This window comes from Aethalodelphis obliquidens, unplaced genomic scaffold (genome assembly GCF_003676395.1).
Source record: "Aethalodelphis obliquidens isolate GAN/ISIS:26980383/991018 unplaced genomic scaffold, ASM367639v1 scaffold38, whole genome shotgun sequence".
Classification (NCBI taxonomy): domain Eukaryota; kingdom Metazoa; phylum Chordata; class Mammalia; order Artiodactyla; family Delphinidae; genus Aethalodelphis; species Aethalodelphis obliquidens.
Genome location: NW_020837982.1, coordinates 7,020,116 through 7,035,524, shown reverse-complemented (window position 1 = coordinate 7,035,524; position 15,409 = coordinate 7,020,116). Strand labels below are relative to the sequence as shown.

The window sequence follows — 15,409 nt, the reverse complement described above, 5'->3', positions numbered from 1 at the left end:
CACTACTGTCCTTGGGAACTAGACACATATAGGCGATTCTTGGGCCCTGGGGATCCTGATTCAGTAGGTCTGGGATGGGACCCAGAGATCCCTTTCATAAGCTTCTGAGTTGATTCTGACTTGCAGCCAGATTTGAGAACTACTGAACCTGAGAACTCATCCTTCCCTGGCCCCAAGATAGTGTCCTCAGTTTTTAAACCCCTCTCCCATTATCCCCTAGTCGCTCACTCACCACACAGAGTAAGGATGTGGCTGCTATCTTCATGCACAAACTTCCTGGTGACAGCCTCCTCCATGATTTGCTTCACCTGTGAATAAATGGGCAGCGTCGTGATTGATTGATTGATTAATTGATTGACCAAAGGCCTGTGAGCAAGTAAATGGCTTGGCTCTGCCCCCCTGGTCTGGGTTCAGACACCTGCAGAGTAGATGATAGGAAAGGGAGGGGTGAGGAAGCAAAGTTACTTCTGTACAGATAGCACCAACATCTTGGAAAGGCAACCAGGAAAAAAGATGCTATAAACCCACCAATCAATCAGTACAGATATTCCAACCCAGGAGGAAGTGCCCTGCTATAGAGAACAGGGGGGGGATGCTATTTGCACATCTGTACTTAGCTGCAGAAGGGCCTGTGGGCAGACACACTGTCCTTTAGGGACAAACTGTTTCAGTACAGGCTCCAGATAAACAACCTGACCCTCCTTTTCTCCCTTCTCTGAGGGTAGGGGTACACGTCCATCTAGGCCTCAGGGACACTCCCCACATGCTCACAAGCCCAGTCTTCTTTCTGTCTAGGTAAAGCCCTATGTTTGGGTTCCTACCTGCATGTAAAAGCTTCTGAATGCCTTGTAAGGTAAGCGGTCACAGCCTTCTTTAGAAAGCACTTAAAAAAAAAAACTTTAAAATTGATGTACAGGGACTTCCCTGGTGGCACAGTGGTTGGGAATCCAGCTGCCAGTGTGGGGGACACGGGTTCGGGCCCTGGTCCGGGAGGATCCCACATGCCGCGGCGCAACTGGGCTCGGGCGCCACAACTGCTGAGCCTGCGCTCTAGGGCCTGTGTGCCACAGCTGCTGAGGCCCACGCGCCTGGAGCCCGTGCTCCGCAGCGGTGGGGGGGCCACTGCAGTGAGAGGCCTGCACACGGCAGCGGGGGGTGGCTCCCGCTTGCCGCAACTAGAGAACCCCCACACCCAGCAGCAGAGACCCAACGCAGCCAAAAATAAATAAATTAATTAATTTAAAAAAATTGATGTACAGATAGAAAAGGGTATATATAATTACACAGCTTGAAGAATTTTCACAAATTGAACACACCTATGAAACCAGCATCGGATCAAGAAACAAAACGTGACCAGCACCCTAAAGTACCCCCAAACTCTGCCATGTTTCCTTCTAGTCACTACTTCCCTCAAAGGTACCCACTATCCTGACTTCTAACATCATAGAGCACTTTTGCGGGGTTTTGTACTTTTTATAGATGGAATGGCTCACTGTGTAGCTTTTGTGACTGGGTTTCTTTTGCTCCTTGGTGTGACTGTGAGATCTGTTCATGTTGTATATGGATGTGCATTGTTCATTCTCCATTGTGTGAACAACTCACAATTGACTGGCATTCGGGTAGCTTCCAATTTGGGGCTATTATGGGTAGTGCTGCTGTGAACATTCTAGACATGTCTTTGTGTGAACACGGGTGCTCATTTCTTTGGAGTTATATTTTTAGGCAAGGAATTTCTGATGAGTATATTCTATATTATTAGATTTTGCCAAGTTGCTCTCCAAAGTGGTTGTATCAATTTACACTCCCAGCAGGAGTATATGAGGTTCTAGTTGCTCCCAACACTTTTGATGCCTTGGGGGAACCTGCCAGGAGACAAATACTAATACTGAAGATTAGCGGGATGGATTACCTCAATCCCAACATTAAATCTTACAGACACAGTAAGCTCTGGGACAGCTAGTCTTTGCCATTCTTTGGACAGTGTCCTGTGTCCAGTGTCCTGATGCTGCCCTTGCTCCCCAGGCCCTCACTTTGGTTTGGAGGGTGGTAGAGCTTCTGAAGTCTGGGGAGGAGGGAGGAAGGACCCGGAGTCTCCTCCCTGCTGCAAAGTGCTCATGGTTAGCGGTTAGGTAAAGGGGGATCGGATCGATTCTGCACTCTATTTTTTTTTTAACATCTTTATTGGAGTATAATTGCTTTACAGTGGTGTTAGTTTCTGCTTTATACCAAAGTGAATCAGCTATACATATACATATATCCCCACATGTCCTCCCTCTCACCCCTCAGGTGGTCACAAAGCACCAAGCTGATCTCCCTGTGCTATGCAGCTCTTTCCCACTAGCTATCTACTTTACATTTGGTAGTGTATATATGTCCATGCCACTCTCTCACTTCGTCCCAGCTTGCCCTTCCCCCTCCCCATATCCTCAAGTCCATTCTCTACGTCTGCGTCTTTATTCCTGTCCTGCCCCTAGGTTCTTCAGAACCTTTTTTTAGATTCCATATATATATGTTAGCATACGGTATTTGTTTTTCTCTCTCTGACTTACTTTACTCTGTATGACAGACTCTAGGTCCATCCACCTCACTACAAATAAATCAATTTCGTTTCTTTTTATGGCTGAGTAATACTCCATTGTATGTATGTGCCACATCTTCTTTATCCATTCATCTGTCAGTGGACACTTAGGTTGCTTCCATGTCCTGGCTGTTGTAAATAGAGCCTGCACTCTAAACTATTAAAACCTTCCTAGATTACTTCCCAAGGGGTTTTGCATTAAACAGAGCATAATGTCACAGCTCAAAGACCTGCAGGCAACTGAAGCAGGCTGTTGGGCAGATTTTTGGATTAGGAGGACCTATAGATACCCTGGGAATTCCCTGGCGGTCCAGTGGTTAGGACTCGGCGCTTTCACTGCTGGGGCCCAGGTTTAATCCCTGACGGGGGAACTAAGATCCCACAAGCTGTGCAGCACAGCCAAAAAAAAAGAATTATACTACAAGTCCTTTATGAAAGGCCAGACTTGCCTATAATTACCCGCACTGTCCCTACTTGTAGGACAAGAAAGGATTTTATTTCTCTTGAAATCAAGCACTGAAGGGGGAAGGGAACTAAGAGTTCAGAGCAGGTCAACCTCTGTCAGGTAATACACATAGCTGTGGCATATTCTGGACATTTCTTACATTTGTTTAAGAATCATTCTGGGAGTAGTACAGACAGCCTTCTAAATACTGCCTTCCCCCAAATCTTTCCCATCATCCCTGACCAACCCCAAATTTGGAACACATCAACAATGCTAGCACATGTGCCCATAGTTTGGGTATGGCTACATTTTTGTTCTTGTTTATACTGTTCATATTAGTCTCTGTCACTAGACTATTTGTTTCCTGAGGATAATTACTGAGATTTGAGATTTCTTTTTTCCTTGGGGAGACCAGAGTTGGGGCTTAAATTCTAATTTGATGTACTCCTGGCCTAAAAAACCTCTCACTTGGCCACTTCACAGCAAAGGCACAATAGAGCTTCTCACACACAGCTGGAAAAGGTGATGGCTTCAATTACTTCTTTGCCAACAGAAGGGAAGGAAACAAAAGTTAGGGCACAATAGCCAGGCCATAATTAATGCGGGAGAACGATCTAGAGCCTTCCAGGATTTTATAAGAACCCAGAGTCTTCTCCAGTCCTGAAACTCTAGGAAAGGGTAAAGGAACCAATATGGTAAACTTTTATATATGAGGTGAATATCACTATCCTTATTTTAGAGATGAAGAAATTGAGACTCAGAGAGGTTAAGTAACTTATTCAAGGTCACAAAGAGCTGGTCCAGACTATCCCAAAGTTTATGCATTCCCATCAGACTTTGCAGTCTCCAAGATCAGCAGATTTATTTACCAAATAGTCATTGAGTGCCTATGCGGATACAGAGTTCTGGACAAACGGATGGGTGTCCTGCCCTCAACGAGTTTACACATCTGGCAGACAAAGAGGTAGGTGGGAGGAGTTCGTGGCTCCATCCAGAGGCCTAATCCATTCTAATGCACTCTGTGGGTTTGAACTCTCCAGCTCTCATTTGCGGGTGAGTCATACGGGCACCCCCCACCATCACCACCATGAAATTGAAATGGCTTTTAGGGCAGGGTCAAAGTAAAGGACATTAGTACAGAGAAGGACTTTTTCTCTTTCTGACGTGGGCGGGGGGACTCCTCAAAAGAGGAAAATAATCTTGAGTCTTAAAAACCATTCTCAAAACACCCCCTGGCCTCTGGGTAGGGAGGTGGGCGTGGAGTGAGAAGCAGTGAGGTGTGCGGCGAACCCTCCTGCAGCCGAGACTCGGTTCCCAGAAAGATAACTGAATGGGGTGTAGGGCAAACCGGAGCTAAACCCCCAAGTCACCCGTTTAGCGCTCTAGGAGGCCTGCGAGGGGCCCCGCCCCCTCCTCAGGCGGCGCGGGCAATGAATGGGCAGCTCGGGTTCTCCAGAAATCGCCGCCACCCCTCCCCCGACCTCGGTCTCCCAGAGCTGCTGCCTTCACAGGGCGGGGAGCTGCGGGATCGCGGAGCAAACTAACCCTGAAGCGCCGGCCTAGCCCCTGGGGCCGAGGAGAGCCCCCTGATCCGGGAGTGGGGCGGGAACCGCAAACCAGTCCAGGACCCCGCCCCCGCCCAAGGCCAGCGAGCGCCCGCGTCCCGGAATGGGCGCAGATCTTTCTGTCCCTTGGGCCTTGCGGACAGGGACGCGAGCCCCCGGGGTTCCGTACCCCGACTTTACCTCCTTTTTCACGTTCCACAGCAGTTTCTCTTTGACTGCGTCCTCCGCGCTGCCCATCGTGCGGCGGCTGACGGGAAGGTGGTGCCCAGCGGCCGCCTAAGCCCCCCACGCGCCCTCGCTGCCTCCGCGCCTCTCGGCTCAGCGCCCCAAGCGCCAGGAGGAGCCCCCGCCCGCCGCGCTCCCCGCCCGCCGCCGCCGCCGCCGCCGCAGCCACTGCCCGGTGCTGGGCTCTGCAGCCATCTTCCGAGCCCCGCACCGACGTCAGGAGGCTGGCCCGGCCCCTTCCCACAGCCGGGGGCGGGGGTGGTGGTGCGCTCAGCCACTGGAAGGGGGGGGGTCGGGAGGGGGGGGCACCGTGTCCGGGCGCGCGCCACGGTGGCCGTTGTCATGGCAACGCGCCCTCTCCAGCCCCGAGGGCGCGAACCTGCATTGTGAGAGCTAGCAGCCCGCCGCGCCCAGTGCCGGGCGGGGAGGCGAGGCGCGCCTGGCACCCCATGGCTGAGGGGTGAGTCGCTCGGGCCGAAGCTGGCCCCCATCCAGCTAGACGTCCCCTGATTCCTACCCGCTCGTCTTCCCGACGGGAAGGGCCGGGGCCCCCACGCCTCGAGTCTGGCCACGGGGAATCCAGTGTTAGTCCCCTGGCTGGGAAAAAGGCCGCGGAGCGCCATCGTTTCTCCAAACACCCCTGCCAGCCGGGCGCCCTCAGCTGCAAAGCTTTTGGGAAGAGGAGTGGGAGCTTAGCAGCCCCCGTCTGCAGAGGTTCGGCTATCCCTAAGGGCGCGAGAGTCACGGTCAGCCGTCCCTCCCCCGAGGGGTCGCCACGTCCCGTCTGGTCCTTCACACACACACGTGGGATGTGGGGTCGCAGCTTGGAGTGACTGGGACCAGCAGGAACTTGTACGGAACCTGTGGAGGTGAGACAAGCGCCTTCTGCACGATTTGCCTTGTAGACTTAAGCAGCCCCACCTGGGCACTGAGGGCGAGAAAAGGTTGCTTAAAGTGACAAAGAACACCTGCTGCTGCAAACTGAGGAGCGGCGTGCACAAAGCTAGGTGAGAGGAGGGGCTTAGCCCTCTATTGCACAAATGGAGACTCTCCCTAAGTGATGCAACCTGATAGCGCAAAAAATAAAAATACAAGGGAGCAAAACAGCTCTCCGAGACTGAAAGCCCAAACCTCGAGCCTACATCCGGCGTTTTAAAGCCCGCAACAGCGGGCCACCGCCTGGTAAAAGTTTACGAGCAGGTTTTGTGGAGACTCGGACGCCGTGCCCTCAGAAGCGTGTGGAGATAACCCTCGCGGGAGGACACGAGGAGCCTTGCCCCCGGGCGAGGACACGCCCCCAAGGCGGGGACCGGAAGCGCTCGGTTCGGCCCGGAAGTAGTGCCGAATTGGTACACGTGAGCGGCAGCATGGCGGCTCATCGCTCTGGCCCGCTTAAGCAGCAGAATAAACCTCATAAAGGCGGGCGGCATCGGGGTCGGGGATCCGCGCAGCGGGACGGCAAGGGTAAGAAGGTAGGGTTGGAGGAATAAGGGATGTTTAGTCGATATTAACTGCTTTTTTTCATGTCCAGAATGAGCTCCTACCTACTCCGGCTTGGACCCCGCGCAAAGGCTCTGAGGAGAGCAGAGAGGGATCTCCTTTCTTGACCTGCTAGTGCCCTGCGCAAGAGCCTTTTCTGGTCTCCCTACAGGCCGTCTAGCACTGAAAACCCTAAGCAAGAAGGTGAGAAAAGATCTCAGCAAAGTGGACCAGAGGCATCGTGCCAGCCAGCTCCGAAAGCAGAAGAAGGAGGCGGTGAGAGGACGCGGGATTGGGGAATGGTGTGGCTTCACAACTGTTCTAGGCGGGTAATGCCTCGAACTAGAAAATGTGACCCTAGGAAGGGGCCAGGGATGGAGAGTAACCCTAGAGCACGTGTCAGGCGTGCTGGCCCAGACTCATGCTAGAGCATTCTTTGCTTTGTTCCTAGCTCCTGCCCACCTCCTTGGCATACATGACACCTTTTACAAGAGAGATGCTGGTTGGAGGGTCGGGGTGGGCATCTGTACTGGTGGAAATGCAGTACTGAAACAAAGTACTGAAACATTGAGATGTTCTCTGATCCTTTCTTTCCTCAGGTTTTGGCAGAAAAGAGACAGCTCGGCAGCAAGGATGGGCCTCCTCATCAGGTACTGGTGGTTCCCCTGCACAACAGGATTTCCCTGCCAGAGGCCTTTCGACTGCTTCAGGATAGGGACACTGGAACAGTACACTTGAATGAATGGGGAAGCACCCATAGCTTTATGCTGTTATGCCCCCGCTTGAAACATCGGTGGTTTTTTACATCTGCAAGACCAGGTTAGAGCATACAACAATATTTTCTATCACTATGTTTTGCGTATTAGTGGTAATATTTTTTTAGTATAATGTGCTGATGTCAACCACCTCTTCCTACTGACTTTGTCTTCTGTTTCCAGGGGATCTGCACACTGTGTTAGACATGGCTAAAGTGGCTGATACCATCCTGTTCCTCCTTGATCCACTAGAAGGCTGGGATAGCACTGGGGATTACTGCCTTTCCTGCCTCTTTGCTCAGGGCCTTCCCACCTATAGTAAGTGAGTTGGGAGTATTGGAGGCCAAGGAAGGAAGTGAATTAGCATGTATAGTGCACTTACAATTTGCCAGACACTATGTCTGATGCTTGATACTATTGGAGGGTTGTACATGTATGGCCGTAACTCGGTCCATTTTTTACAAGTTACCTACCAAGATGTCTTTTTATTTCTGGACTGCCCATTGCCCAGAGAAAGAAGAAGAATGTGAAGTTTGGTTTTATTGTGAAATTTCTTTAGGGTAGCGGAGTGTTGGGTTTCCCAGTGATCTCTGGACTCACAACTGAACTGTTAGCTTGTTTGTGAGCCACAGGGGGGATTTTCATATAGTGAGGCAACAAGTCATGATACCCTTTCTCTTTTGTTCACAGCATTAGCTGTCCAGGGGGTTTCGGGCCTCCCACTGAAGAAACAAACAGATGTCAGGAAGAAGCTAAGTAAAGCAGTGGAGAAGCGCTTTCCTGATGACAAACTCCTCCTGTTAGACACTCAACAGGAGGCAGGGATGCTGCTCAGGCAGTTGGCTAACCAAAAGCAACGGCATCTTGCCTTTCGAGATCGGCACGCCTACCTATTTGCTCATGCTGTTGACTTTGTGCCTAGTGAAGAGAATAACTTGTTGGGCACCTTGAAGATCTCAGGCTATGTTCGTGGGCAGGCTCTGAATGTAAATAACTTGCTGCATATCGTTGGACATGGTGATTTCCAGATGAAACAGATAGATGCCCCTATGGACCCTTTCCCTTTAAATCCTAGAGTGATCAAATCCCCAAAGGACCCAGGCATGGCAATGGAGGTAAGATTGGTGTTCTTAAAAACTATGTATTGTAGATTCACGTGTAAGCTGGCAGAGGATGGGAACTACAGAGAGGGTAGTCTGTCTGCACACTTGGACAACTATCCTAGTCCCTGGAGGTAACGGCTAGTTCGAAAAAAGGCAGTAGTCAACTACAAATAAGTTGCTATATCATATACTTATCCAGTACTTTGTAGATGCCTTGCATAGCAGTTGGCTCTGGATTTATAGAAGGCACACAGGTTGTAGTCTCTTTCCTTAGACAACTTAATTAGGTCAGAAAAATACGGCAAAGACCTGTGAAATAAAGATTGAGAAAGCGTGGCTGAGGTGCACACCTGCAGTGGAAGTTGAGAAAGAAGACTGGCAAGCTTCACAGAAGAGATCAGACTTGAGCCAGGTGTTGAGAAGGATGAACGTGATTTATGAGTTGAAAAGAGATGGAAGAATATCTTAGCAAATAAAGACAACATGAACCTAGGCAAAGTGATGGATCAGAGGGTTTCTTTGAACTCTGAAGATAACAGCTTGATGGGAGTAAGGTATGTAATAAAAAGGTAGGCATGAGACCAGATTATGCAAGGTCTCAAGAGCCAAGCAGAGGTAAAGACTTAGAATGGTAGGAAATAGAACCATTTGAAAAATTCTGGCAAATTTTCACTTTCTATTCTTCTATTTGAGGACTTATTTCTAGATCTTTCTGGTTATTATGTTAGATTTAGTCGATTTTTGGCTAATATTTAATTGACCATCAACTGTTTGGGTTTTCAGATTTGTGCTACAGATGCTGTAGTTGATATGGAGGAAGACCTGAAGGTCCTAATGAAGGCAGACCCTGAGAGACAAGAATCTTTGCAAACAGAGGTTATCCCAGATCCAATGGAGGGGGAACAGACCTGGCCCACGGAGGAGGAGCTGAGTGAAGCAAATGGTTGGTATTGGCAAACTTGAAATTCTGGCCTAGAGTTGTGGGTTTTGTCTAGCTGCTCAGTGAGGACCTTATAAGGTAGAGTAGGATGAGGAAGTATTTGGAAGTCTTCTCTTACCTCCAAAGGCTATGTGTTTTCACTAAGCAAACACTGGACACAGCTTTACTTCGTTTCTCAAAATTACTTACATTATTGTTTCCTAACGAACAGATAAACAACTTCTGATTTATTATAGGACTTATTTAGCTGTGTTAAGTATTGCTAGTTCTGAGGCAGCTGAATTAAATTGGGAAGTAGTCTGTTCTATTTATAGTACCTGCCAGAGTTCCTGGTATTGGTAGCAATATGTAATATCTTGCCTATGTGAGAATGCCCAAAGTAATAGGGGAGGGAAGGAAGTATATAATTTACTTAACTCATTTGGGCTTTTACAGACTTATTGAAGGAAACTTCCAAGGTAGTAAAGAAGGTTCCCAAAGGAACATCCAGTTATCAAGCTGAATGGATTTTGGATGAGGATGGCGAAAGTGGTGGGGAAGGAGATGAGTATGATGATATAGAACGTGAGGATTTTATGGAAGAGGAATCTCAGGTAAGGAAATGGGCCCTTGGGCAACTTCTGTGTACAGCCCCAAATGCAAGGCAAGGTGCATTCCTGACCTTAAGGGGTATGTGTGGTCAGTTTCTTAGGAATGACTTTGTTGCCGGGAATGAGACTTTGTTTTATAACTTAGTCTCTATTAGAATTGATATTGGTTTGGACTAGGTATCTAGTAGAATTATTTTAGCTCGATGGCCTTTAAGGTAGAGATAGGAGTTTCCTCTGAAATTGTAATCCTTCGTTCTACAGGATGAGGGTAGTGAAAAGGAAGAAGAGGAGGAATGTGAAACGGTGACTATAGGAGAGTCCGTGCATGATGATCTGTATGATGAGAAAGTGGATGAAGAGGCTGAGGGGAAAATGCTGGAGAAATATAAACAAGAAAGACTGGAAGAGATGTTTCCAGATGAAGTAGATACCCCCCGTGACGTGGCTGCTAGAATTCGGTTAGTGAGCAAGTCTAAGATCAATCAGTATGTTTTTATTTAAAACTTAACGTGGCTCAGAACTATGTCAGTGTGATGTAAAAGAAGAAAAATACATTGTTCTTGCTCCTGAAGGGCTAATACTATATGGGAAGGTAAGACAGACATATGGGAAACAATGTTCATATTCTAGACTGTGTAGTACAGACTAATAATGCTACAGTACATTACTGAATGAAATGCTGTCATTAATGCTTCCTTTGGAGCTAAGACTCAAAGTATATAACATTTGGAGATTTGGGGAAGTTTGGGTAGAACAGTGAGAATAAAAGAATGAAGATGTAGATGATCCTGTTTGCCCTAAAGGTTAGTCCAGAGAGTTTATGCTGGATATTAGAGAGATAAGGCTTTTATCGAGGATCTTGCTAGTCAGGTTAAAGAGCCACTCCCTGATACGCACCAGGGAGCCGCTGTAAATACTTTTAAGAAGCTGGGGTTTGGTGCTGAAATACTTGTTTCAGGCTGTTTCGGAGTGTGGTTCTGATTTAAGCTGTTAGGTTATTTTGAGAAATAGTGAATTCTTTTAAGCTAAAGCCTTAGGCATTTTATTTATTTACCTATTTATTTTTCAAAAATTGTTCTTGTTTTTTTTCTTTTTTTTTTCTTCTTTTTAAGCCTTAGCCATTTTAGAAGTGAGTTGAGTGAAACGGTTAAGTAGCACCATATAAGTTTCACTATTGATTTATTTAAAATATCCTCTGTATTCTAGATTTCAGAAATACAGAGGCCTCAAGAGCTTCCGGACATCTCCATGGGATCCTAAGGAAAACCTCCCTCAAGATTATGCTCGGATCTTTCAGTTTCAGAACTTTATTAATACTAGGAGACGCATCTTTAAAGAGATTGAAGAAAAAGAGGTTGAAGGAGCTGAGGTATCTGCCTTCCTTTGTGCATCCCTATAATTCGTTTTTGTTTGCCAAGGTGCCCCCTCTACTCCTTCTGTTGGCATGAGTACCTTAATTAGTTTTGCGCTGCCTACAGCTGAATTAGAGGAGCTGCTGAGTCATTGGTAAGAGTGATATTGGGAACAAAGAGGTATCAGATATTAGCTGAAAAAGCTTAATCAAGGTAGTTGAGGCATCTGTGAAGGGCCGTCTTGAAGGCTGAGGATTGGCTTTATGGTAGTCTGAGAGACTTTTTAACATATTTGGAGAAATGCTTCATCATTATTGAGACCTTAAGGGTAATTGCATGATTGTTTTCTGCTTTCTTCTGGCAGGTTGGCTGGTATGTCACACTTCATGTCTCTGAAGTCCCTGTCTCAGTGGTTGAGCACTTCAAGCGAGGTGCACCCTTGATTGCATTTTCTTTACTACCTCATGAACAGAAGGTGAGTTAGCGTCCTGTGGGAAACGGGAGTTATGACACTTTCCAACCAGTTTTGTCTGGCAGTCTGAAGCTTTACGTGACTGACGTTTTGCTCATTGGGACGCAAAAGTCTGCCTTTGTGATTAGAAGTCAGAGAGGAGGACAGAGAAGTCGATGATGGTTTTACCCAACATGTCTGAACCTGTCTGATACATCTTAGTGACGTGATCTCTGTGTGGTTCTGAGACTTCTCTGAGAGAAGTACGTTTGTCAGGTCACACTTTAACAAAGGGTTGGCATCCATGAAAATAAACAGGGTTCCTGACAAGGTATAGATCTTTTTTCTCTTGATGGCCAGCAGTCATGTAGGTTGTGGTATATGTGAGAGCTCTGGCCTTTTGGTCACTGTGAGTAAGGGTTGAGGCAAGAAGGGTCTTGAATGAGTGTGGTTTAGAGGTGTGTGGTGAGTGAGTGACTTGTAGGCACTGATTTTGTGGCAGATGTTGAGCTCTTGCACGTTAGACATGGGAAGGTCACCTAGTGTAGCAGGGACATGAGAGCTCTGAACACCAGCATATTTTCGATTTGAATGCCAGTTGTTGGTGGAGGTAAAAGGTGAATTTGTGTCTCTTCATCTACACTCCACCATAAATTAGTACTGTCAGTTCTTAGAGTGAATCTAATCTGCTGGTTTGGTTTGCCTTCTTGCGGATTAGGCTGTTCTATTCCTGATATGAAGTTCTGTTCTCCTATTTGGTCCCCAGATGTCAGTACTTAATATGGTGGTGAGCCGGCACGCTGGCAGCACTGAACCTGTGAAAGCTAAAGAGGAGCTGATCTTCCACTGTGGATTCAGGCGCTTCCGAGCCTCACCTTTATTCTCTCAGCACACTGCAGGTAAGCAGTAGGGAAGCTTCTGGGTTCTTGTCCATCTTGCTGTCTTTTAGGGGACTGAGATTTGGGGAGAGATGCAGAATACACCATTTCAAACTCTCAGTCTCTGGGTTAGAGGTATTTTCAGTACTCTGGTTTAGGAGCCAATGATGTTTCCATTCAAAGTGTCTGAACCTGTCTGAAGCATCCCAGTGATGCAACCTCTGTGTGGTGCTGAGGCTTCTCTGCCATGAGTATTTGCTGCAGAGGAGGTTTTGGATAGGAGTTGGCTGCTTCCTAGAGATGATGTGTCATGGAACCCTTGGCATCCGTTGTGCCAGTGGCCGTGTGGGTGAAGCCTAGGGGTGCCCTCAGTTGGATAAAGCAGAGTGTGTGGCTTCTGAGATGTTGAGACTGCATGAGAATTTAGAGAGTGGTGACCAGGAATACTTTTATGACAAAAAATGATTGTGCTCTTACGTACTAGGAGTGGGAAGATGTTTGCATTAACTTGGGGGCTTCTGAACATTACCTACACTCTCAGCTCTCAGCAATGACCGGAGGAAGGGGATAAAGGCAGCATTGATGGATGCTCTGGATAATTCTTTTCTCACCAGCCATGCTCTCTAAATGAAGGAGTGATTTCTCTTTCCCTTAAAATATTTTGTTTCCCTATAACATTCAGTATTAAAAAGGGTTAATACTGTATTAAAAAGGGTTTCTGTTGAAGGTAAAGACAAGATCTAGATAGTCCCCAAGAAGAGATTAGTAAAGTTTGGCCCTTGGCCAAATCTGTCCCACTGCTTGTTTTGTTAAGTAAAGTTTTGTTGGAACACAGTTGTGCTTTCTTTTTTTTTTTTTTTTTTTTTAGGGAATTCCTTTATTTTTATTTTTTATTTATTTATTTTTGGCTGTGTTGGGTCTTCGTTTCTGTGCACGGGCTTTCTCTAGTTGCGGCAAGCGGGGGCCACTCTTCATCGCGGTGCGCGGGCCTCTCACTGTCGCGGTCTCTCCCGTTGCGGAGCACAGGCTCCGGACGCGCAGGCTCAGCGGCCATGGCTCACGGGCCCAGCCGCTCCACGGCATGTGGGATCTTTCCGGGCCGGGGCACGAACCCGTGTCCCCTGCATCGGCAGGCGGACTCCCAACCACTGCGCCACCAGAGAAGCCCCAGTTGTGCTTTCTTGTCTAATTTTTAAAAAATGTCTGTGGCTGTTTTTGTGCTACAGGGAGAGTTGAGTAGTTGGAACAGAGACTATATGGCCACAAAGCCTAAAATATTTACTATCTGCCCATTTACAGAAAATGTTTGCCAATCCTTGCTCAAGACTAAGAGCTGTTGAATTAGTGAAGTGTTTTTCTGTAAAGCACTGGTTCTCAAATGAGGTGGGGGTGATGTGTATCAGAATCACCTGGAGAACTTTCTCCAACTCCAAAATATAGTTTAAGCTCCAAGATTCTGCCTCCAGTTGAAAAATCACTGATAGGATTGGGTTGTATCTTTCAGTTGTATTGAGGCCAGAAAATGTTTGGAGAATTAGTGGGATAAAGAAACACTAGTTGCCTTAAGTTTAAGAGTTGCAGTGATACCGCTTTTCACAGGCCTCTGGATTACCTATTGTTTCTCAAAATATTTTTTGGTTTTTATTTTTTTAACCTTTATGGCAGCGGATAAACATAAATTTCAGAGATTCCTGACTGCTGACTCGGCTCTGGTGGTGACAGTATATGCCCCTATCACTTTTCCTCCTGCATCTGTGCTGCTTTTCAAACAGAACAGCAATGGTAAGTTGAGTTCACAGAGGTGAATAGGCCTGTGGGTTCTTAGTAAGATTAACTGCTTTCTGTATTTAAATTTGGGGGCCAAATGGCACAAAAAAGGTAATGATGATTTTCAAAATATCCCAATCTCAGCCTCATATTGGGTCTGAAGCAAGGATGACAAATGGGGTTTTATCTTGCTTGCAAACCATAGCTAATTGGTAGAGGCTGCTCAGAGGGCTGTGTTTAGGGTAGGTTCTGAGGATAGGCTCAGCAGGAATATCACTGAGTGATCTTTGCCATGAACCCAGGAGGGGCAGCATAGTACACCCCTATTTTGTTTCCCTAAGATCTCGCATAGGTCTTTAAATGGACTGGACAATAAATGAAGGCTTTGACCTATGGACTCCTGCTGCCCTGCTTTTGCCCCTTAGGAATGCACAGCCTCATTGCCACAGGCTATCTATTGTCAGTGGATCCAGACAGAATGGTCATCAAGAGAGTTGTTCTGAGTGGTCATCCTTTCAAAATTTTTACTAAGATGGCAGTGGTGCGTTACATGTTCTTCAACAGAGGTAGGTGCGACAGATGGGATCCAATTGCCTTTGTGGGATGAAGGTTGGATTTATATATTATGGATAAATGTTTCATCTTGGTCTTCTGTGTGTTTGATTCTAAGAGGATGTGCTGTGGTTTAAACCGGTGGAACTGAGAACAAAGTGGGGCCGTAGGGGACACATCAAGGAGCCTTTAGGTGAGAGAATGTGGGATTTGGGATCTTGTCTAGATTTCCCCAGTGCTACTAAATGACTGTTGGGTTAGACCACTGCTTTAAAATTTCCTCTTGAATTTGACCAACTCGTGCTGTTTTCTTTGTAGGTACTCACGGCCACATGAAGTGCAGTTTTGATGGGAAGCTAAAATCTCAGGACACAGTACTGATGAACCTCTATAAAAGAGTTTTCCCCAAATGGACTTATGATCCATATGTACCAGAACCAGTACCTTGGGTGAAAAGTGAGATTTCTTCAACAGTGCCTGAAATGGACATGGAATAATGGATTCAGTGGGATTCTGTCTCATTGCTACTAGTTAGCACTCTAGGGTTGGGAGCCTGTAGGTTGTGATTGGGCAGTTTATGTTTTCTACTTAAGCCTACTTAAGGTCTGCTGCTCCTTTTAGCAGAAGACTTTTCTTGGCCTTGACAAGGTATCTCAGTTAAGTATGGATATTTTTCTACTGCAACTTAGTCCAAAAAACTATTAAAACTTACTGAAATATACATTCTCC

At 47.0% G+C, this 15,409-nt stretch overlaps 2 protein-coding genes and 2 non-coding genes across 8 annotated transcripts in view; 3 read left to right on the top strand and 1 right to left on the bottom strand.

Annotated features, from left to right (window-relative positions):
- SGSM2 (small G protein signaling modulator 2) overlaps positions 1–5,072 on the bottom strand; it is a 37,185-nt gene extending 32,113 nt beyond the window's left edge. For 2 of the 4 annotated variants that reach the window (XM_027130619.1, XM_027130624.1), the window contains exons 1-2: positions 4,769–5,072; positions 233–308 (exon numbers count right to left, since the gene is read on the bottom strand). In XM_027130619.1, the coding sequence (XP_026986420.1) occupies positions 233–308; positions 4,769–4,825 (133 nt within the window). In that variant the 5' untranslated portion in view covers positions 4,826–5,072. Of the gene's footprint in view, positions 1–232; positions 309–4,768 lie in introns of those variants that run through there. The other 2 variants (XM_027130622.1, XM_027130627.1) reach the window with 1 other exon arrangement.
- A 146-nt stretch (positions 5,073–5,218) lies between these two features.
- Positions 5,219–15,408, top strand: TSR1 (TSR1 ribosome maturation factor). Of its 2 annotated transcripts, XM_027130635.1 has the most exons (15): positions 5,219–6,277; positions 6,465–6,568; positions 6,892–7,111; positions 7,231–7,365; positions 7,738–8,162; positions 8,934–9,093; positions 9,526–9,683; positions 9,942–10,138; positions 10,887–11,049; positions 11,397–11,507; positions 12,250–12,382; positions 14,027–14,143; positions 14,554–14,694; positions 14,799–14,873; positions 14,999–15,408. In XM_027130635.1, the coding sequence occupies exons 1-15, from the start codon at positions 6,181–6,183 to the stop codon at positions 15,175–15,177; spliced, it is 2,415 nt and encodes an 804-aa protein (XP_026986436.1). In that variant the 5' UTR covers positions 5,219–6,180; the 3' UTR covers positions 15,178–15,408. The 2 variants fall into 2 exon arrangements, with proteins under 2 accessions (XP_026986436.1, XP_026986438.1); XM_027130637.1 differs by lacking the exons at positions 14,799–14,873; positions 14,999–15,408 and having other exon boundaries at positions 14,470–14,583.
- LOC113633204 (small nucleolar RNA SNORD91 family) lies at positions 11,649–11,743 on the top strand. Its single transcript, XR_003438118.1, has one exon. It is a non-coding gene; the product is annotated as a small nucleolar RNA SNORD91 family (small nucleolar RNA).
- Positions 12,515–12,609, top strand: LOC113633203 (small nucleolar RNA SNORD91 family). The gene has a single exon (XR_003438117.1). It is a non-coding gene; the product is annotated as a small nucleolar RNA SNORD91 family (small nucleolar RNA).
- Position 15,409: the final 1 nt, after the last annotated feature.